This window comes from Xenia sp. Carnegie-2017, unplaced genomic scaffold (genome assembly GCF_021976095.1).
Source record: "Xenia sp. Carnegie-2017 unplaced genomic scaffold, XeniaSp_v1 HiC_scaffold_14, whole genome shotgun sequence".
Taxonomy (NCBI): domain Eukaryota; kingdom Metazoa; phylum Cnidaria; class Anthozoa; order Malacalcyonacea; family Xeniidae; genus Xenia; species Xenia sp. Carnegie-2017.
The window spans coordinates 13056006-13076122 of NW_025813447.1; the positions used below are offsets into that span (position 1 = coordinate 13056006).

The 20117-nt window shown below is 33.8% G+C and overlaps 4 protein-coding genes across 4 annotated transcripts; all 4 read left to right on the top strand.

The window, feature by feature from the left end:
- The first annotated feature begins 116 nt into the window (after positions 1–116).
- On the top strand, positions 117–1894 carry LOC124434178 (TLC domain-containing protein 2-like). The gene is made up of 4 exons (XM_046984058.1): positions 117–428; positions 542–624; positions 834–913; positions 1282–1894. The coding sequence occupies exons 1-4, from the start codon at positions 226–228 to the stop codon at positions 1744–1746; spliced, it is 831 nt and encodes a 276-aa protein (XP_046840014.1). The 5' UTR covers positions 117–225; the 3' UTR covers positions 1747–1894.
- A 437-nt stretch (positions 1895–2331) lies between these two features.
- LOC124434594 (methyltransferase-like protein 27) lies at positions 2332–3697 on the top strand. The gene is made up of 2 exons (XM_046984473.1): positions 2332–2538; positions 2939–3697. Exons 1-2 carry the CDS (start codon positions 2434–2436, stop codon positions 3494–3496), a joined length of 663 nt encoding a protein of 220 aa, XP_046840429.1. The 5' UTR covers positions 2332–2433; the 3' UTR covers positions 3497–3697.
- Positions 3698–3791: 94 nt separating this feature from the next.
- On the top strand, positions 3792–15472 carry LOC124435312 (huntingtin-interacting protein 1-like). The gene is made up of 41 exons (XM_046985248.1): positions 3792–4842; positions 5324–5387; positions 5474–5616; positions 5810–5866; positions 6308–6391; positions 6474–6550; positions 6637–6698; positions 6775–6860; positions 7107–7161; positions 7258–7391; positions 7463–7563; positions 9093–9165; positions 9682–9723; positions 9833–9926; positions 10270–10364; positions 10435–10482; positions 10556–10603; positions 10678–10728; positions 10799–10915; positions 11101–11148; positions 11274–11390; positions 11466–11534; positions 11962–12009; positions 12096–12212; positions 12281–12341; positions 12416–12505; positions 12630–12716; positions 12785–12892; positions 12962–13036; positions 13125–13198; positions 13273–13350; positions 13433–13462; positions 13532–13590; positions 13668–13761; positions 13854–13954; positions 14026–14116; positions 14288–14360; positions 14445–14510; positions 14662–14726; positions 14792–14899; positions 15280–15472. Exons 1-41 carry the CDS (start codon positions 4690–4692, stop codon positions 15292–15294), a joined length of 3258 nt encoding a protein of 1085 aa, XP_046841204.1. The 5' UTR covers positions 3792–4689; the 3' UTR covers positions 15295–15472.
- A 391-nt stretch (positions 15473–15863) lies between these two features.
- LOC124434590 (flotillin-2-like) lies at positions 15864–19941 on the top strand. The gene is made up of 10 exons (XM_046984468.1): positions 15864–16055; positions 16896–16983; positions 17092–17333; positions 17474–17676; positions 17960–18112; positions 18301–18482; positions 18683–18728; positions 18997–19134; positions 19336–19488; positions 19561–19941. The coding sequence occupies exons 1-10, from the start codon at positions 16007–16009 to the stop codon at positions 19594–19596; spliced, it is 1290 nt and encodes a 429-aa protein (XP_046840424.1). The 5' UTR covers positions 15864–16006; the 3' UTR covers positions 19597–19941.
- The last annotated feature ends 176 nt before the right edge of the window (positions 19942–20117 follow it).

A 20117-nucleotide genomic window follows, 5' to 3' on the forward strand; every position in this document is an offset into this window, starting at 1 on the left:
TACGCATTTCCAGTAGTAAAAGTGTTACGTCACAGTTAAATAGACCAATGGTCAACTAGTGCTATTCTCTAGGCCTTAAGACGCAAGCGGGCTGCCGGTGTAAAATACATAATCACTGCCAAACATAATACATACCATGAATATTGTCATTAATTCTGTGAACAAACTGCTCAAGGGGTGATAACTACAACAACCAACAACTAGCAAATTGTAATCAATATTGCCATGGAAAATCTTAGTTTCCATGTAAATTGGTTTAAGATTTGTATCTTTTCTGCTATTTGTTTTATACTAGTAAACAAATATGTTGTGCTGTTATTTCCAGCGCCACCAAAATTTATTGATAAGTGGAAGAAAATTTGGCTTTGGAAAAATATTTTGACATCGTTCATTCATTCGTGTTTGAGCTCAGCGCTGGCCTTTTACAGGTATTGAACTCCGATTGGTTTTTGAAAATTGAAAGCCATTGGAAAGGCAAACGTTTTGTTTTGCATCGTGGAATATTGCTAAGAATTGGGCATTTTCAATTCTATTTCTGTAGCTTGTACTCTAGTCCCGCTATGCTCAAGGATATGCTGTACACATGGAACTCTTTAGCGTATTGTACACTCTCTCTATCAATGGGTATGTATTATGTATAATATTGATGAAGGCTCCTATAGCATGAAGCTTTCGTCTGCAAGTTATGTTTGACGAAATGACCTTTATTTCTTCAATAAAGTATCTATATAAACTGCGGAATTAAAACATGAAAGTGAAATTGAAATTGCTGGCGCGAAACTTTTGTCGTGTTTATCATTGGATAATACTTACAAGATTATTTTATGTTTTAGGTTATTTCGTTTATGATCTGATGAACTTAATCATCAATGACTTAGGGAGAGGTCTTTGTGTTATCATACATCACATTTTAGTAAGTAAAATGATGTTAAAGTAAAATTAAAAATAACTAAACATATCATTTAACGATTAGTTTGAGTTTAAATTTTATTGCAAAAGCAATGATGCAAGAACGTAGCTATTTTTAACTCTCTCGCATCAATTGGTGCGTATTTGCATTTTTAAATGGGAGTTTGTGATTTAAAAATTTAGCTATGTATAATGTTATTATTATATTTGAGAGTATAAAAACTGCACAATGTGATGATTGAACTATATCAATTAACATTTCAAAATTAGACTTGATTTCATTATTCAGCTCCAATAAACTTCTTCCATGTTGTCTTAAGCAAATAGAAATTCTTGAATATTTTTGCCTGACTAACCATATGTTTATTTTAGGTCATATTCATCTTCTATTTAAGTGTTTCACACAAGAAATACATTCCTTTTGCTTTATGTGCTCTTCTCATGGAGATAAACAGTATATTTCTTCATTCTCGACGTTTATTGAACATGACTGATGCAGACCCAGATGGTTTAGCTCTCAAAGTTAATCGTATTCTACTCACAGTAACATTTGTCATATTTCGGCTTGTTGCTTGCAGTTGGATGGTCACTTTTATTGTTGCACAGAGACATTTTATTAGCCAATTGCATTTTCAGTTTGGAATATTAGGTATGAGTGTGGTTATACCACAAAATATGTTTTTACTTAAGCAAGTATGGACAAGTGATGCCAAAAGGATGAAACAACTGAGCCAAACAGAAATTGAAAAGGCAAAGGAGCAAAATGTAAATAACAATAGCCGTTTAGCAAAAGTGAAACAATTTCTTCAGATGACAATTGATCGTAGTGCAGAATAATAATACGAAAAGTATTTTCCCTCTATATGCTCCAGGTGGAAATCTGACACTATATTTCTTCTCATATTTCCATCATTTGATGGTTAAACTTTTCAAACTTCCTTTATTTTTAGTATGAAATACATTCAACAATCATTACAACCATAAATTGTTTTTCTTAAGGAATTTTTATGGTGTGTATAACCAATGGTATTACCTTTATTTGATCTGTCTCAATTTTAGCTTTCCATTTGATTTTTGCATTGCAGTGTTTTTGTATAAATGTGAACTAAGGTTTATTTAACACACCATTTTAATCCAGTGTGTTGAAATTCATTAAAAAAGTCAAAGGATTTAAAGTAGTTTATTTACCATTCTTTGTTCACTCACTTTTGAATAATTGTCACTCTTAGCTGCAGTTATTGTAAAATGTGTTTGTTCGATCTAAATGTAACGCTTTCTTTCCTGATGACTTTATTACTAAAGCTGAATTAATCTGCAAATGGCTTTAGTGAGTTGTTAATATATTTACGACGCTTAACATAGAAAGAAACTGGTGAAGTCCTTATTTTATCATTTTGAATGATTGATAAGAGTCAAGTTTTGTTGAAGCTTAGGCTTATGCATGTTGTGGCAATTAAGCCAATTATTCACAAACCGTAAACTTCAAAGATTTGTAAATACGACATATTTTAAAGTATCTTTCCAATGTCTACTGAAGAAAGTCATCAACATTTAAAAGATATTGGTGCACAAACTACGAAAGAGGATCTTATAGAGATCTATAAATCGTGGAGCAACACATACGATAAGGTAATGAATTAAAAATAAGCAGACAAAATACATCTTATAAACTCAAATATATGTAATAACTAAAATACCATTGAACTGTAATATTTTGGTTTTATTTCAAAGTCATCATTCATTAATAATGATGATCATGTCTGGTGATCGTTTTGAAATAAAACCAAAATGAAACATTACAGTTTCCAAGTTTCAATGGTAGTATGGTATCTTGGTTGGTTATAACTTAGAATATTTTTTACTTCAAGACTTATTTTTTTAATTCATGTTGAACTTTATACTTTATGAAATTGTCCTCTAGTCAAAGGTTACGGTATTAATCTTGATGCAATTTCTTCTTTACTGCTTTGGTGGTTGGCATTTTATGGTGTTGATGACTTTAGACAATGCAATAATTTTTCTTCCTAAGGATGTGACCAAGGACTTGTTATATGTGGCACCAAAACTTGCAGCGGAAGAACTGTGTAAGATTCTTGATGAGCGTGGGGTGTCTAAAGTCACTGCTGAAGTCATTGATTTAGGATGTGGCACTGGTTTGGTAGCAGAGCATTTAAAGAAACTTGGTTGTGAAGCTGTAGATGGTTTGGACATTAGTCCAGAATTACTGAAAATTGCCGAAGAGAAAAAATTATACAGGAGATTGTTTCATGGCTATATGGCATCAGAAAACTGTGAAGACCTTGGTTTAGATGCAAACCAATATGATGTTGCTATTTGTGTAGGTGTGTTCACAATAGGTCACGTTAAAGGAAAAGGGTTTGATGATCTTGTTCATGTGGTTAAACCTGGAGGTATTGTCTGTTTCACTATTAGAGATTGTGTATCTAATGATCCACAATATGAATATGGTGAAAAAATGGAAGCACTTTGTAAAAAGAAGAAATGGAAGTTGGTGAGCAAACATCATATTGTTTATCATCAAATAAATCACTTCAAAAGTTGGCTGTATTTTTATGAGATTTTGTGATATTATTTTATGAAAAGAAATGTACATCTTTTATATATCATTGTCATAGGTTATTGCTACTTATGTAATAACTTTTCTATCTCAATGTAAATTGTTTGAAGTTCTTGCAACTTTGGCATGGTATTCTTGAAAAAAAGGATGGACAGTGTTACTTCTGTAGTTATATTAAAAATCTGGTAATTATAAAGAAAAAAATTGTTACCTGGAAGAGTGGCATTAATTTTAGACTACCAACATCATTGCATTTTTTTGTTTGTACTTTTGGGTGAATTAATAATGCCAAATAAAAAAGAACTCTTTGCTATGTAAAATAAGGCATCATTAATAATGTATAATTTACCATAGCAAATGTGTACCAAGATAGACCTACCATTTTGATAGCTTCATTTATTACAGCATCTTCAATTTCATCAAATTCAAAAAAATCTTTACTTTCTTTTCCAATACGATCTCTTGAGCTGAGTTGGATGCCAAAGCCATCAATCATGTCAACTGATTCTGTAAATATGAAATAATCCTGACAATTCTAAGTTACTTTCAAATTACATTTCTTAGAACAACTTAACAAACCTTCAACAATATCAGAGGTGACACAGTGGAATGCTGTAAGAACAATGCATATGATAAAAAGCAGCAAAACTCCAGTTATGGGAATGTATTCAAAGCAAGTCTATAAAAAGAATTTTTTTTTAACTTCAAGAAGCTACAGCTGTATTTTTTACTAATTTCATTTCACATTGATTGCGTTTAACATCCTATTGCCACGTAAAAACTATTATAATTGTAAATACGTACCTGAACAAATAAACCTAACGTGAGTAAAATGCCAAGAAACCGCCATAGATACTGAAAGTAGTTTATTTCAAACGACTGATGACAAACTTTCGGAGTGTAGTGCCCAATGAAATAAATTTTAGGTTAATTTCTTCTCCATAAGCGTTAGTAGTTGTTAAAATTCGATGAGTATGCATAGCTAAAAACTGGGCATGCGTTGTTTACATAAAATAAAATAGACTTTGATAAAATATTGTGAACGTAAAAGTTTACAATATATGCATTTATAATATGATTTTTGTGTCCAAAATGAACCTCGTTCTTTGGTTAGGCATAAATTCTTTAGCCCAAATGAGTTTTCTTTAATCTCAGTAGATAGCATTGCTTAGTAACATCAATGCTTGTGGTGGGTGTGATATATGGGACAATTCAGTTTCCGTTTCTTGTGGAGAGTTGTTTTGATCAGAGTATTTAAACACTTACTGAACTATTTTGAATGGCTAAAGATGAGCAGGTTTTTATCACCCAGGCCTTCTTCAATGCATGAAGGTCAAAGATCCGAGAAAGATTGGGTATGTTTGTTTGACTTTAATACTTCAGATTTTATGTTTTACAATTGAAGTGTATTAACATACATATATGTTGAAATGATTTTCCCCAATCAGTTCTTCGAGTTCAATATTGATATTAATTATCTTAAGAATCTTTACCATTAAATTTAAAAACCTTAAGGTTAGGTTTAGTTAAATAACTATGATTGATGTGCAGTTAAAGCTTTCGAAAAGTTTTAACGCCTTTTTGTCAAGCACCGTGTAGTTTGAAGTGCCCAAATTCATTTTATGTATTTATGAACTATTTAGTAGTCGTCGTAAAAGCAACTTCTGAAAAACTCTCGTTGACGGTTTTTTTACCTTGGAGATTTGAATGCTGGTCCACATTGCGTAAAAAATGATATTTCAGGAAAAGAGAAAACAATAGGAATAATGAAATTAATTACATTGCCAATTATCAATGCGTTGCAATATGTCATTTTAAATTTGGCTATAATTTTAGGCAGAGCATCTTAGCAAAGCTATAAATACGTCAGAAAATGCTGTCAAAGAAAAACATCTAAGAAATATCCATTTATTTTTCTTTAACTGATTATGTATTTTTTGAATATAATTTTACACATTTTTGTTCATCATCCTTGACCCTACTAATGTACTATTATTGGAACATGGGAAGAAAATGGATCAAGTACATTCTGGGCATGCCTTAAAAAGATGAATATTTCAGCTAATGCTATAATGTCTTGGAAAGCCATGACTGTCATCTTCAAACTTTTAAGAGAAGGCCATCCTAAGGTTTGCTTCATTTTCATTTTACATGTTTTGTGTTTCTGCAGATCCAGAACACCTTGATCATGAAGAAACTAGCTAATTTTTTTTATATTCTTTATGTGTTTTGATAACTACATCTAAATGTTTGTCATAAAAACCAGCCATGAAACTTGCAATCATTGACGATAAGTATGAATTTCCTCTCTTTGATTAAAAGGTTTTGAAAGAATCCGAATCTGAGAAAGTTATGTTGACGGAAATGTGTAATTACTGGGTAAGTATTCAAGCACAATTATATGGTATTAAAAAGTTTTTTGTAACATATCTTACTAGCAAAAAAGCATGTTAAGAACAAAGAATGCAAAGTTTATGAATTACATGATATAATCAACAGTACACTATGTATATCTCTTCAAATTTACATTAATGTCCTCAGTGGCAGATCTAAGGAAGATCAAAATGACATGTAGAAGCTCAATTTAAATTCAAAAGATTTTTTACCCATGCTTTTGGTTAAAAATTGTAAAGAATATTTAGAACTAAAAGACTCCCAAATAGATTCGCTCCAAAGTAATTTTAAACAGAAAGATATTTTCAGTTATGTATTTTGACCAACCCTGGATTTGTTACTGAATATCCGTCATCAACAAGGCTGTAGTAATTGAAATACGTTTATTACATTGTGTTGTTTATAGTTGTATTTACGTACTTTTAGAAACATTCACAGGAAGGAAGTTATGGAAAACTGACACATCTATTCCTGGTGATCATATTGAAGAAATTAGCATTTCACAGCAAAGTACAATTACGTCTTTACTTCATTTGTTTTCAAATTGAAAATATGACATTGAAACATAATTATTTAATGACAATTTTTACAGTATGATTATATTCCTGGAACAATCCAACCTGGAAATTCAGATGTTATAAAATACCCAACAAATGATAAAAATTATTTGTAAGTAAAATAAATTATACATTGCTACATGGTAGTTGAAATTTTCAAATGTTTGCTTAAATATTCATTCATCAATTTTTTTAAAGTTTTGAGTTAGTGATAGATATATTTGATCAGCTGGACGGATGTTTGGACTTATTTGATTCAGGTTGAGCTATTTTTTATAAATTTGCATTTTGTGTTTGTTTGTATTCTTTGATTTGTTGATCTTAAATATATTCTAGTGTCGAAAAGCCTCAATCCTTATAAATCCAACTCTCAGATTCAAGCTGTTCAATGTAGAATATGTTCATTTCCAATGTTAATACAGGTGTGAAAAAAATGTCCTCAATTAAGCTTTTGTGAAAAGCATGATAATGATTCTATCCTAATCATATCTGGGATCCTGTTAAGTCTTATTCAAGATCCTGTAGGGTCTTATAGGATCTTTTAGGATCCTGTAGGATCTTGTAGGATCTTACTCAGGAATTTTACCATGAAAAGATTATATACCAAACTGTATAAAATATTGTTCGCTAAGATCAAATTAAATTCTTTTTTGTTCTTTATTCTTTAGGAATCTAGCGCATTTTACAATTTATCTGTCGAAATGATGTATAAACTACACAAAAGTAAGTTTGCCTGTACTTATAGTAATTTATGTAACAGTAAAACCTCTAAGATGATTTATCTTTCAATCATTTTTACTGATTAAATTTTTTTTTTAGAACTAATGCATGACATGTTGACTGGTCATCGTAATAGATTTTATCCTATGTTTCAACGTTTGAAGAAATTTTTCTTTGATGCAAGAACTTTGACATACGTCACTGCTTTGATAAATGTCCCAGAATTACCATATGTATGTTCTAATGCATATATATGTACATAAGGCTGATATTGTTACATTGAAAATATTAATAATTTTTTCAGGATCCCCCTACATTTGTTGGTACTGAGCCAAAACCTGTTGAAGCACCAAAACCCATTAAACAGGTTGAAGATGAACCTCCATCTCCTCAACCAGATGAACGGTCTGTTAAAGCATACAATATTCAGCATTAAACATAGCCCAGACATCTAGCCCAGGCATACAGCCCAGACATACAGCCATACAGCCCAGACATACAGACCAGACATACAGCCCAGACATACAGCCCAGACATACAGCCCAGACAGACATACAGCCCAGACATACAGACCAGACATACAGCCCAGACATACAGACCATATACAGCCCAGACATACAGACCAGACATACAGCCCAGACATACAGACCAGACATACAGCCCAGACATACAGACAGCCCAGACATACAGACCAGACATACAGCTCAGACATACAGCCATACAGCTCAGACACAGACCAGATATACAGCCCAGACATACAGACCAGACATACAGCTCAGACATACAGCCCAGACATACAGCATACAGACCAGACAGCCCAGTACAGCCCAGACAGACATACAGACCAGACATACATACAGCCCAGACATACAGCCCAGACATACAGACCAGACATACAGCCCAGACATACAGACCAGACATACAGCCCAGACATACAGCCCAGACATAGACCATACAGCCCAGACATAAAGCCCAGACATACAGCCCTAACATACAGCCCTAACATGCAGCCCAGACATACAGCTCAGACACACAGCCCAGACATACAGCCTAGACACAGACCCAGACATACAGACCAGACATACAGACCAGACACAGCCAAGACATACAGACCAGACATACAGCCCAGACATACAGCCCAGACATACAGCCCAGACATACAGCCCAGACATACAGACCAGACATACAGCCCAGACATACAGCCCAGATATACAGCCCAGACATACAGACATACAGCCCAGACATAAAGCCCAGACAACAGCCCTAACATACAGCCCTAACATGCAGCCCAGACATACAACTCAGACACACAGCCTAGACATACAGACCAGACATACAGCCCAGACATACAGCCCATACAGCCCAGACATACAGACCAGACAGCCCAGACATAGACACAGCCCAGACATACAGCCCAGACATACAGACCAGACATACAGCCAGACATACAGCCCAGACATACAGCCCAGACACAGCAGACATACAGACCAGACATACAGCCCAGACATACAGACCAGACATACAGCTCAGACATACAGACCAGACATACAGACCCATACACAGACATACAGCCCAGACACACAGCCCAGACATACAGCCCAGACAGACATACAGCCCACAGCCCAGACACACAGCCCCATACAGACCAGACATACAGCCCAGACATACAGACCAGACATACAGCTCAGACATACAGACCAGACATACAGACCAGACATACACCAGACATACAGCTCAGACAGACACACAGCCCAGACATACAGCCCAGACATACAGCCCAGACATACAGACCAGACATACAGCTCAGACATACAGACCAGACAGACATACAGCCCAGACATACAGCCCAGACATACAGAGACACACAGCCCAGACATACAGACCAAACATACAGACCAGACATACAGTCCTGTCACACAATTTTTTTCTATTAGAGATAAGCTGATTGAACAGTTGATTGCGCAGGTGAAACATCTTCAAGAATTGTTGCAAAGTGAAAGACAGAAGGTAAATTTTTTCAAACATAACTGCGAACTAAGGAGCGAACAAATTCATCAGGATTTTTATAAAACACTCAAGGTTCTTCATAAAAATTAATTTTTTTATCGATATTCGACTCTGATTGGTTGGTTATGACGTTATTACCGTATTTGTTTGAACAATTACTGCGGTAATCATTTCTCTACCTTTATGACTTTAAGACAGCGAATATCGTCATTTGAACCGTAGTCTGACCATTGATAAACAGTGAACTTCCATTAAATGTTTAAGCGTTTCATTTGGATAACGGAGCTTGTCTGAGAGCGCTGCTAGTTTAAACAAGTTTGGAATGCCACATTTTTTCAGTTGTGGAACGTTGCATTTTTCTTGCAAATAAATGATTGTATTACATTTTTTGGTATATTTCCATGTTTTGCAACATGATATTAATGAATTCTGTGTCAGTGTGTGCGTATTGCTTTGATTTTTTCATTGCAAGAGTCTTGCGTATGTTGTGTCTGCAGTTCAGTTTTCTATCTTTAGTCAAAAGAAATGGAGAACGCACTGCGTATGAAAATATCAGAGGTACGTATGGACTCAGCAACTCTTGGTTCTTGGTTCAGTTGCTTCGTCTCAAATATCATGTTGGGAAACATCTGAAGATTTGTGTCATGCGTTTTTTTCCAACTTTTAGCTTTCTGCCGAATTAAACGAATTGCGCGAAAGTAATGAGCAATTGACTCAGGAGAATCATGAACTGCACTCTAGATTGCAGGAAGATTTGAAATGTAAATATCAAACGAAGCTGTTGTATTACTAATTATTATTAGCTTGAACAAAATTGAGCCATCGTTGCATACAATGAGTGTTTAGTGATGTAGACATAGTTCACATTGCATGGCTATAACCAAATCTAGTGACTTTTACATAGTTCAAGATGTAGCTCGATGTAGATGGAAAAGTCGATCTAAATCAACATGAAGCGTCTTTCTCAAGACTCCACTATCTTCGACAATGTACATCTACAAACTTACAATGATATATTCCTGTGTTCAAGCCATTGTTATTATTTGTTTCTATAATTTCTATAAATATGTTATTCTTTATATATATTGATTTGTATTTAATTAGTATTAGAACAAGGCAAGCCTACGGAAGAGAAACTTAATAAACTAAAACAGATGTACTCTAAATTACGGACAGAACATGTTCAGCTCTTGCGAACTGTAAGTTACGAAATGAATTTATAAATTTAAGCATATTTGGTAAAGAAAAGGCGATGATTTTTTATTACAGAATGCAGATGTGAAGAAGTCTTTATCCACAGTAGAAAAGGAGAAAAAGGTAGCGTTGCCATTGCAAGAAAGTTTGTACTTTGACAAAATATGACATGTGTTACTGAATTATTTTCTTCAAGGAATTACACGAAGACTTAGCTAAAGTACAAGAAGAAGCTGATGAGACAGTGAGTTTATTTTATAGAAAGAGAATATGTCTTTACGTTGTTCACTAAGTTATTGAATTTTTTTATCTTCTTAGTCAAAAAACTTTTGGAAACTTCCCAAGTGGTTGAGACGACACAAGATGCTCTGAAAGTGAGCGTGTATTTCTCTCCTCTGTCTTATTCGTCTTTGGTAAAAATGTTGGTTTTTTATTTAAGGAAGCCGAGGCAACAATCATTCAACTAAAACAGACGTTCGAAGAAAGAGAAACAGAAATGAACAATCGACTTACTGAAGTAACGAATGCACAACGAGAGACTGAAGAACAAAGAAAAGTTGGTGATTTTCTGCTTAAATAATTATTGATTAATTTATATATTCTTCACGTCCATTTTATTGAACGAGTTAAATGAAGCTACAAATATAATCACCAGCAGTTTTGATGCCTTTTCATTTTTCTTTTTCCTCAGTGAAACAAATCATTTTATCAATGTGAAGTTTTTTGTGTATTTATATTTAGGTGGACGAAGAAAAATTCTCAGGACTTGAAAAATCTCTAAGTGAAAAGGTGCGTTAATGTGAAAGTGATGATTACGGAAACCATTCCTAAGGAGTTTCATCGTGTTTTAGTTTAAACATCGTCTAATATACCATGACAAATCATTTTAGATTGATTAATTTTTTTTCGATAAGGTTTCTGTCTTGGAAAGTCAACTTGTTGAAATGACGAAAAACAGAAATGATGAAGAAGCTCGTCGCAAATTAGCGGAGGAAACGATCGAGAAAATAAAACAGGAATCGAAAGATAAAGTATGAATATTTTGTTAAGTTTTTTGCTCATTTTCATATAAATGTCCTTGCTATTATTGTTTCCATCATGAACAGCAAGATGAACTGGGTGATTTGTTGGCAGCTAAAACACGGCATTATGATGAAGCTGATTTAAAACTAAAGGTAAGTTTAAAGTTTTGGAGATTTAAAAATCATGTTAAATTGTAAATATAGCATAGCTAAACACCAGCAATGTGTACAACTGTGTAACTGTGTGTATTACCGTGTAACTGTGTGTATTACCGTGTAACTGTGTGTATAACTCTGTGTAAATGTGTATTACCGTGTAACTGTGTGTATTACCGTGTAACTGTGTGTATTACCGTGTAACTGTGTGTATTACCGTGTAAATGTGTTTATTACCGTGTAACTGTGTTTATAACTCTGTGTAAATGTGTGTATTACCGTGTAACTGTGCGTATAACTCTGTGTAAATGTGTGTATTACTGTGTAACTGTGTGTATAACTCTGTGTATTTTTTTCGAGGATCATGCACCTAAATTGGATTAATGAAAAATAATAAAAGCTTTTCAATTGTTTATTATTACAGGCGTCGCTGCAAAGGTCTTCCGAGTTAGAACAGACTTTAAATCAAAATGTACAGCTATGTTTTGTCAGATTTTCCTGTCTGAAATCCTTGAAAATTACATCTAATCCTTTTTTTTTCTGCAACTTTTACGCTAGGCGAGTGAGTTGGAACTTAAACTGGCTGAGATTGAACAATTGAAAAAGGATGCCGACAGAGAACGAGAAGAAAACAGGAAGAAAATAGAAAATTTGATCAAAGAACACAATGAAAAGGTTCAAATCGTGACTTTTTACTATGTTATTCAAGAGATAATAAAAGTTTATACGTTGTCAATTTTCAGCTTGCAAACAAGCAGAATCAGAACGAAATGGACAAACTTGAAAACAATCGACGTCTTTTAGGTAGGAGATCTAATCAGAAATGTAGAAGATGTCGATAAAGGATTATTTAAGATTTGATTTCTATGATCGTTTAGTGGCATCTATAGAAGGGTCAATAATGATTGTTGAAGAAACTTTAAATGAGTTTGAAAATCCAAAAAACTCTGGAACAACATGCACAGCAGGTAATTGTTGTGTTATTCATTGTTATTCATGTATTTTTATGGATTACTGGGGGTATTCTTCAACTTCAATTTATAATATTTTTCATCTTGCGCTTGTACTATTTATATGTGCTATTTATTTTAGAGTATTTAGTTGAACGTTTGTCCGGTTTTGGGAAATCTTTCAATAAAACAGTTGATGGTTACAATTCATATCTTGATAACAAGAATGGCAAGTGAATTAATTAAAAAAAAATATCATAAAGATTTTTCGAAAACTTTAAGGTGCTTCTTTTACAGATGTCGATTCCTTTTTGTCGTCAATAACCCCATATACACATCTACTTAGCGAAGGTATTTTGCTTGGCAAAGCAACGTCTCATATGGCACCAAAAGAGGATGCTGAGGGTAATGTTTGAATTCAAAGGATTGATTAGAGGGTGTTGGAAGGACTTATATACTATTTTATTGTTTTAGCTCTTGTAGAACATTGTCGCAACGCTGGAGAGAAAACGTTACAATTGTTTCTAATGATGAAGAACACGGACTCAAGTAATACATTAAATTTTGGCACTGCAATGATGTTGATGATGGCAACACACGTTTGGTCTTTATGTTTGTTTATGTCTTTATTTTACAGTCGACTCTAATGCAAAAAAAAGCAAAGAAGAAGAGGTTAAAGAGTCCATACAGAAGATTTTAGAAATTGGAAACGTAAGTCGCTATTTCTAAAGTATTTTTTCTTTCCGTACTCGTGCGTGGATCATGTTTGATTCTTGGTTTTTTAGAGGCTTATACCTAAGGAGGACGAGAACTTAGATAGCATTGATAATGCTGTTGAAAATGAAATTAGTTCAACTGCAGAGGTAAGAAAACGCGTCTTCTCACGAACTGATATTTTCGCTGTACGTTCTGCCCTATTTAAAGCGCTTTGCTTATTTTTTGTAGCTTGTTGCTGACGCGGTGTCTAGAATCGAGGTTGGTTCGTTTCCAATTTGATTTTTTTCCCTTCAAAACATTCAAAACAATCGTTTTCCTTTTTCAAAGGAAATGCTGAAAAATTCCCGACAGGCTGATAAAGGAGTAAAACTTGAAGTGAACGAAAGGTGTCACCACATTTTGACTTCTTCGACGTCCGTGCTCAAAGCTGCAAAATTGTATTGAAATTATTTTGTGTTAACAGAATTCTTGACTCCTGTAATGCGTTGATGAGAGCTATTCGTTTTCTAATTTTGAAATCCAAGGAACTGCAGGGCGAGATAGTCCAAGAAGGAAAGGTGGAGACTTATGACGCTTTCTTACATCAAAACACACACACTTATCATTTGTGTTTCTATGTTAGATGTTACATAAAGTATTTTCTTTATAGGGATCAGCTACTGCTAAAGAATTTTACAAGCGCCATCACCGTTGGACTGAAGGGTTGATTTCGGCCGCAAAGGCTGTTGGTTGGGGCGCAAAAGTACTGGTGTAAGATTTATAGTATTCCTGCGTAGGATGACATCATGCTTGCCTAAATATACAACATCTTGTTTCCATAGTGACGCTGCGGACAAAGTTGTGAAGGAAGGAGGGAAGTTTGAAGAACTCGTTGTTGCTTCCAATGAAATTGCTGCAAGTACTGCTCAATTGGTAAGCACTTATTAATAAATCTTTTCTTTGACTCTGGACAGTATCCTTCGTAAAGAATTCCTGAAAAAGTTAATTTTTATGCATCAGTGTATATAAAGATGACTGTTTTAAGCAAGTCATTAGTTCCAGCCTATTCTTCCTAGTTGTAAATTTTTTTCGTTTTCTTTTCAGGTTGCAGCATCTCGTGTAAAAGCCTCACCAAGAAGTGTTAAACTTTCTGCTCTTACAACGGCATCAAAATCAGGTAAATGTCACTCTTGTTTCTTCTTCTACTTCCACTCTCTTTACTTTTACATAAATCAATAAATGATGATTGTTTATCTCTTAGTTGCCGAGGCAACCGGTAAAGTGGTGGCATCGGCGAAAACTGGTTCAGAAATGATCGAAGATAGTAGTAAGTGAATGGGGGTGGGGAGGTGAATTACCATTAATTTATTGTTGTTTACTGGAATGTTTTGTCAACTTTACTGACATAAGTTGATGTAATGATTATTCATTCTTGAATGTGTTATTCTTTCTTTTAATTGTGTTGTTTGTATCTATAGAAACTGTTCCAGATTATTCAAAGCTCAGTCTAACGCAAACAAAGAGACGGGAGATGGACTCGCAGGTCAGTTAATATTGATCTTATGGCTCCTTATGGATCATAATATAAGCACTTAAATCACTTTCTAGGTTCGAGTTTTGGAATTAGAAAGTCAGCTTGAAAAGGAACGCAAGAAACTTGGAGATCTTAGAAAGGCACATTATCAATTGGCTGGAGCTAGTGAGGGATGGGAGGAGGTAATAACCAATAGCATGCAGTGAACCCTCCAAGGATGGCAAGCCACTAGTGAGGGATAAGACCCACCACCACACTAGTGATGGATGGGAGGAGGTAATAACCACTAATGAGGGTTGGGAGGAGATAATAATAATCCGTTGATATTGTTAATATGTCTATGTTGTGATGGATTACTTACTAGTGAATCCTGTGATCTAGTGATGGATAGGAAATGTGAATGAAGGAGTGATGGATCATGAATGGAGCTTGTGTGTGGTTGTAGAATCCACTAATGAGGGTTGAGAGGAGATAATAATAATCCGTTGATATTGTTAATATGTCTATCTAATGTGATTTTTACTTTTTATATGAATTTTCACAAAAAATCTGTTCTTTTTAGGACGAATCAAAATAAGCAATACTACGAGTATTCATAAAGCTTGTGGTTTGTAGAATCAGTTGAAATTCTTGATATTTATTTTTCTGTAATTATCTTTATTCTGACGTTATCTGTAACGTTGTTCACAAGTTGTAAAGATTTTTGGAAATCGTATTTAAATCTACACAAAATTATTAATAATTCTTGTTTAAAACTTCGTACCTATATTACTGGAGTGAAAAATAAGATCGTCAAAATTGAAAACTTGATTGCATTTAAACGTTTTGCAAGTAAGAACCACTATGACGAAATACGTATGAAGATATCTTCATTAAATATCCGGGTTGAATTTCAAATAAGGGCATATTCCTGGAAAACCGCCTTTTTTCTTTTCTTTTTGCTGAAATACGTGTCAACCGCCTCAACAAGATCTTTTTCTAAGTTCGATATTTGCCCACTCGGGGATAAATTTAGGCATTCCGTGTCTCTGTGCCTCTTAAAGATCACTTCTCTCGACCAATGAAATTGCTTGAATTCTTAACATTATGACGTTGTGTGACGTTATTATCACTGAAGCACCGATATTTTAGGACTGGTGTATCGTAGCCTGCATACGGGTTGTCTCCAGCTGTTATTTGAAAGGCCCACTTGATGTTGATAATAAATACTGAACGCAAGTTCTGTCTTTTCTAATATTATATTAATATCTTACTTTCACATTAAACTTTTTTGAATCGAGTACAAGGAAATGGGGAATTGCCATACTGTTGGACCTAACGAAGTCTTGGTAATTTCAGGTTTGAACTTTTAACGTTGAATTTGAATTGAATTCTCAAATATACTGCGTTTGTATAAAATCTTTGTACATGATGAAACTGTGATCGGTATGTAGATATTGTGAAATTTCGCATCTTCAACTGTTGCTTAATTTTTTTTAAAGCATTGCTTGTGCAAACAAAATTTGACAGCTCGATTATTTCATACGGCTGTATTTTTTAGGAGAGTGTTATGTTTTTATATCATAAACATAGTATACATACACATAGATTTCTTGCTTGTTTGCATTAAAGTAGGATTTATTTCTTGTCTAAAATTTCCAATATCTTACCATCAAAGATTTTACAAAGTGATAAATCAATTTACTGTGTGATTATATGCTTGATTCCACAAGTTCCGTATCAGATATTTAATTATCCCGTCTTTGTCTTTCAAAATGTCAAGTATGATTGTCATGTTACTTAACAAAATAAAGACTGAACTGATGAATAATTCGCAGCTTGTTAGATTATTTTCGTATAAGTATTATTAAATATGCCAGATGCAAACCACAATATTTTTTGTGTTAACTGAATATTTTTGGTTTCAATAAAATGGGGTTTGATAAATTTTCATAATCATGATTATTGTCTGCTACAAATTATTTGTCCAATAATAAATGATAAAAACCTGTAGCAACCATAGCCTAGAGATACTTCTGCAGTCATACCAAATGAACTTATTGTTGATATAGTCCAGCAAGTTCAATGTCAATTTAATTGATATCCTAAAGTCATCTTTAATGCCTGTTATAAAATTACTATGTATTTATACGAAATATTGTTTAACATATAGTGAATAAACTTTTCATGTTTTTTAAGGTGGATGCTGCCAGGGAGGTGAAACAAAACCAAAGCTTATTGTTGGAGGTTGGGGATGGGCATGGGCCTGTGTCAGTGATGTTCAACGGTTTGTTTTTCAAAGATTTTTACCTCTTAATTTGGTGCAATATGTACTGTACAATTTTGATTGTAATTTATAACATTAGTTGTATATTAAACTGTATTTTCTTGACAGGCTGACATTGGAAGTGATGACTTTGAATCCAACTTGTGAATCTGTTGAAACTGCCGAGGGTGTGGCTGTCACTGTGACAGGTGTTGCTCAGATCAAAGTTATGCAAGGACAGTTCTTGAAAACAGCATGTGAACAATTTCTTGGAAAGACTACTAGAGAAATTGAAGATGTAATTTTACAGACTTTAGAAGGACATCTTCGAGCTATTCTTGGAACTTTGACGGTTGAAGAAATCTATAAAGGTACCAACACTGGCACTTTTTATTGTTAAATAATGCTTATATTTAGATAGCAAGGTTGTGTGGTTTTTGAAAATATATGTGTGCATTTTTTCATTGTAGTTGTAAACATTATTTTGGAATTTCATATAATTCTTCTATAGATCGAGACAGCTTTGCAAAGCTTGTTCGAGAAGTAGCATCTCCAGATGTTGGCAAGATGGGAATTGAAATTCTGAGTTTTACAATCAAGGATATTGTTGATAAAGTACAGTATTTAGATTCATTGGGAAAAACTCAAACAGCTAAAGTTAAACGTGATGCTGATATTGGTGTTGCTGAGGCTAACAGAGATGCAGGAATTAGGGTATGTTAAACAATAATATGCTCTATTCATAAGCTTGACCAGCTCAAATTCTAAAATGGAATCTTGTTTTGTTAATATTAAGGTTATGATGACATTTTTACTGCAAGAAATCCTTTACTGTTTACACATTCAGAATCCCATTTTCCAACACTAAAAAGTAGTTTAGCTACTTACAATCCATCAAGAATCAATCATATTTGTTCAATCATAACTTACAAAGCTATCAAAAATGTAAAACGTACATCTATCGAAATGAAAAATTTAGTACATATAATCATTGCAGGAAGCAGAATGTACCAAAGAAATGATGGAAGTCAAATATTCAACTCAAGCTAAAATTGCTGATGCTTCAAGGGAATATCTAATGAACAAAGCAGCATTTGACCAAGAAGTTAACACAAAAAATGCTGAAGCTGAACTGGCTTACGAGCTTCAGGTATATATGAGCTATAAGTTTGAATATTGATTATTGCTGCAATTTGTACTTGCATTGCAAAAATTCCTATTGATTTGGTCGTTTTTTTGTCCATAAAACATGTGAACAGTGTTTTTACCTTATTTTTTATCGAAGGACATTAACTGTAAGTTTATTGTTGTATGCATTTTCCTATCATTTATTGTTAGGCCAACAAAGAGAAACAGAAGATTCGCGAAGAAGAAATTCAAATTCAAGTTGTTGAACGTAGAAAGCAAATTTCTGTAGAAGAAAAAGAAATTGAAAGGAAAGAGAAAGAACTAACAGCAACTGTAAAAAGACCAGCCGAAGCTGAAAGCTACAAAGTGCAGACCTTGGCACAAGGACAAAGGTTTTTAATAAAGCCATAAAATGAGTTTTATTTTCATTTTTCATTTGAAAAAAGAGTCTAGCTTTGATATTTTCAATTTAATGAAAATACATTTCCAAGAGTTTAATTAACTTTTTCACATCATAAAACGATTTTTATAGTTTAGCATGTTAAATCCAATTTTTTTCTGATGTGAATATTATACTGTTCTTTTATATCAGGACAAAAACTGTCGCTGCTGCACAAGCAGATGCTGAAAAGATTAAGGTCAGTTATGACTCCTATTTTTAGTAAAAGATTGCTATTTATTAGTCTGGTAAGGAACAAGTTTGCAGTAGTTAAACGTCTTGCTGAGGGAGGTTGCCATTACTGTTTCTACAACTAGAGAGGTTGTTTGTATTGTAGTAAGAGATAAGAGTAATTTCAGTTGATGTGTGAAGTATTTGGTATAGTCAAAGAAGCTGGTCTGGTGTTACTGTGTATATTTTGGTGTCATGTTAGATATATGATGTTTGACATTTATTTTTCACAAAAGATGATTGGTGGGGCTGAAGCTGCTTCAATTGAAGCAATCGGTAAAGCTGAAGCAGAAAGAATGAGACAAAAAGCCGCAGCTTACAAACAGTATGGTGATGCTGCCATGATGTCTTTGATATTGGAATCTCTTCCAAAAGTAACTAACTATCTTTCTTATTAAAATCAAATCTTTATCATTGACATACTTTTTAGCAGAACTAAGTTTTTCTTGCTAAACTTTATGGAGAAGATCGTAACTAACAACTGCTAAATATAAAGAGTTTCTATCGATTATGAATAAAATATATGAAAGTAATTTCTTCTGGACATCAACTTAACGCCATATGTCGTTATATAGATTGCAGCCGAAGTAGCTGCACCTTTATCGAAGACGGAACAAATTGTTATGATCAATGATGGTGGAAGTAGCAGTGTTTCCAGTGAAGTTACAAAACTGGTTGGTCAACTCCCCCCTGCTGTACAAGCCTTAACTGGTGTGGATCTTTCAAAGGTAGAAAAAATGCAATTTGATATTGTAGACAAAAGTTGGAACATGAATTTTTATGTTTTTTTTCCTTTGCAGGTTCTTGGTAAAGTGCCAGGTGCACAAGTTCAATGACGTCATAAAATGTTTAAATGCTTATGAATACTCATTTCATCATCTAACAAAATAAATTATGCGCAAATAATTTAGCCACTTTATTATTCCAATGGCGCATTCACAATTTTTTTGAATAATCATGATTTATATCGTAATTTTATCATGCTTTAAAAAAAAAGGATGCAGATTGACAAGTTAGTCTGAACTGCTTTTTCATTGAACTTATTTAAAATATATCATAAAACTTTAATATTATCATCAAGAACATATATGACGTAATTACAAGGTAGCAACTATATTCCATAATTTTTTTTCAATGGTGTGAATATATCATTTCAAAGCAATATACAACCTCGCCATGTACGATATTGTGTGTGTAAGTAAATTTTAGAATAGAAACTTTTGTTTTACTTATGATTAAGCGTGGCGTGCGGGCAGTGCTCCAGCCCAGCTCCCCCTCTTACGCTCCATCCAGGTAGCTGAACACAGGTCAGTGGTTGTATTTAGCGAGAAATATTTGACGATAGAATTGGATAAAA

What these genes read in the sequence shown, in the direction of transcription:
- LOC124434590 (XM_046984468.1), top strand. Translation starts at nt 16,007, where the DNA reads ATGGGGAATTGCCATACTGTTGGACCTAACGAAGTCTTGGTAATTTCA. An exon ending in AACTGGCTTACGAGCTTCAG is followed by an intron (nt 18,113 to 18,300) that starts GTATATATGAGC and finishes ATTTATTGTTAG; the next exon opens with GCCAACAAAGAGAAACAGAA. An exon ending in ACCTTGGCACAAGGACAAAG is followed by an intron (nt 18,483 to 18,682) that starts GTTTTTAATAAA and finishes CTTTTATATCAG; the next exon opens with GACAAAAACTGTCGCTGCTG.
- LOC124434178 (XM_046984058.1), top strand. Translation starts at nt 226, where the DNA reads ATGGAAAATCTTAGTTTCCATGTAAATTGGTTTAAGATTTGTATCTTT. An exon ending in TACACTCTCTCTATCAATGG is followed by an intron (nt 625 to 833) that starts GTATGTATTATG and finishes TTTATGTTTTAG; the next exon opens with GTTATTTCGTTTATGATCTG. An exon ending in TTATCATACATCACATTTTA is followed by an intron (nt 914 to 1,281) that starts GTAAGTAAAATG and finishes TGTTTATTTTAG; the next exon opens with GTCATATTCATCTTCTATTT.
- LOC124435312 (XM_046985248.1), top strand. Translation starts at nt 4,690, where the DNA reads ATGGGACAATTCAGTTTCCGTTTCTTGTGGAGAGTTGTTTTGATCAGA. An exon ending in ACCAAAAGAGGATGCTGAGG is followed by an intron (nt 12,893 to 12,961) that starts GTAATGTTTGAA and finishes TTATTGTTTTAG; the next exon opens with CTCTTGTAGAACATTGTCGC. An exon ending in TGGGGCGCAAAAGTACTGGT is followed by an intron (nt 13,955 to 14,025) that starts GTAAGATTTATA and finishes TTGTTTCCATAG; the next exon opens with TGACGCTGCGGACAAAGTTG.
- LOC124434594 (XM_046984473.1), top strand. Translation starts at nt 2,434, where the DNA reads ATGTCTACTGAAGAAAGTCATCAACATTTAAAAGATATTGGTGCACAA. An exon ending in GGAGCAACACATACGATAAG is followed by an intron (nt 2,539 to 2,938) that starts GTAATGAATTAA and finishes TTTCTTCCTAAG; the next exon opens with GATGTGACCAAGGACTTGTT.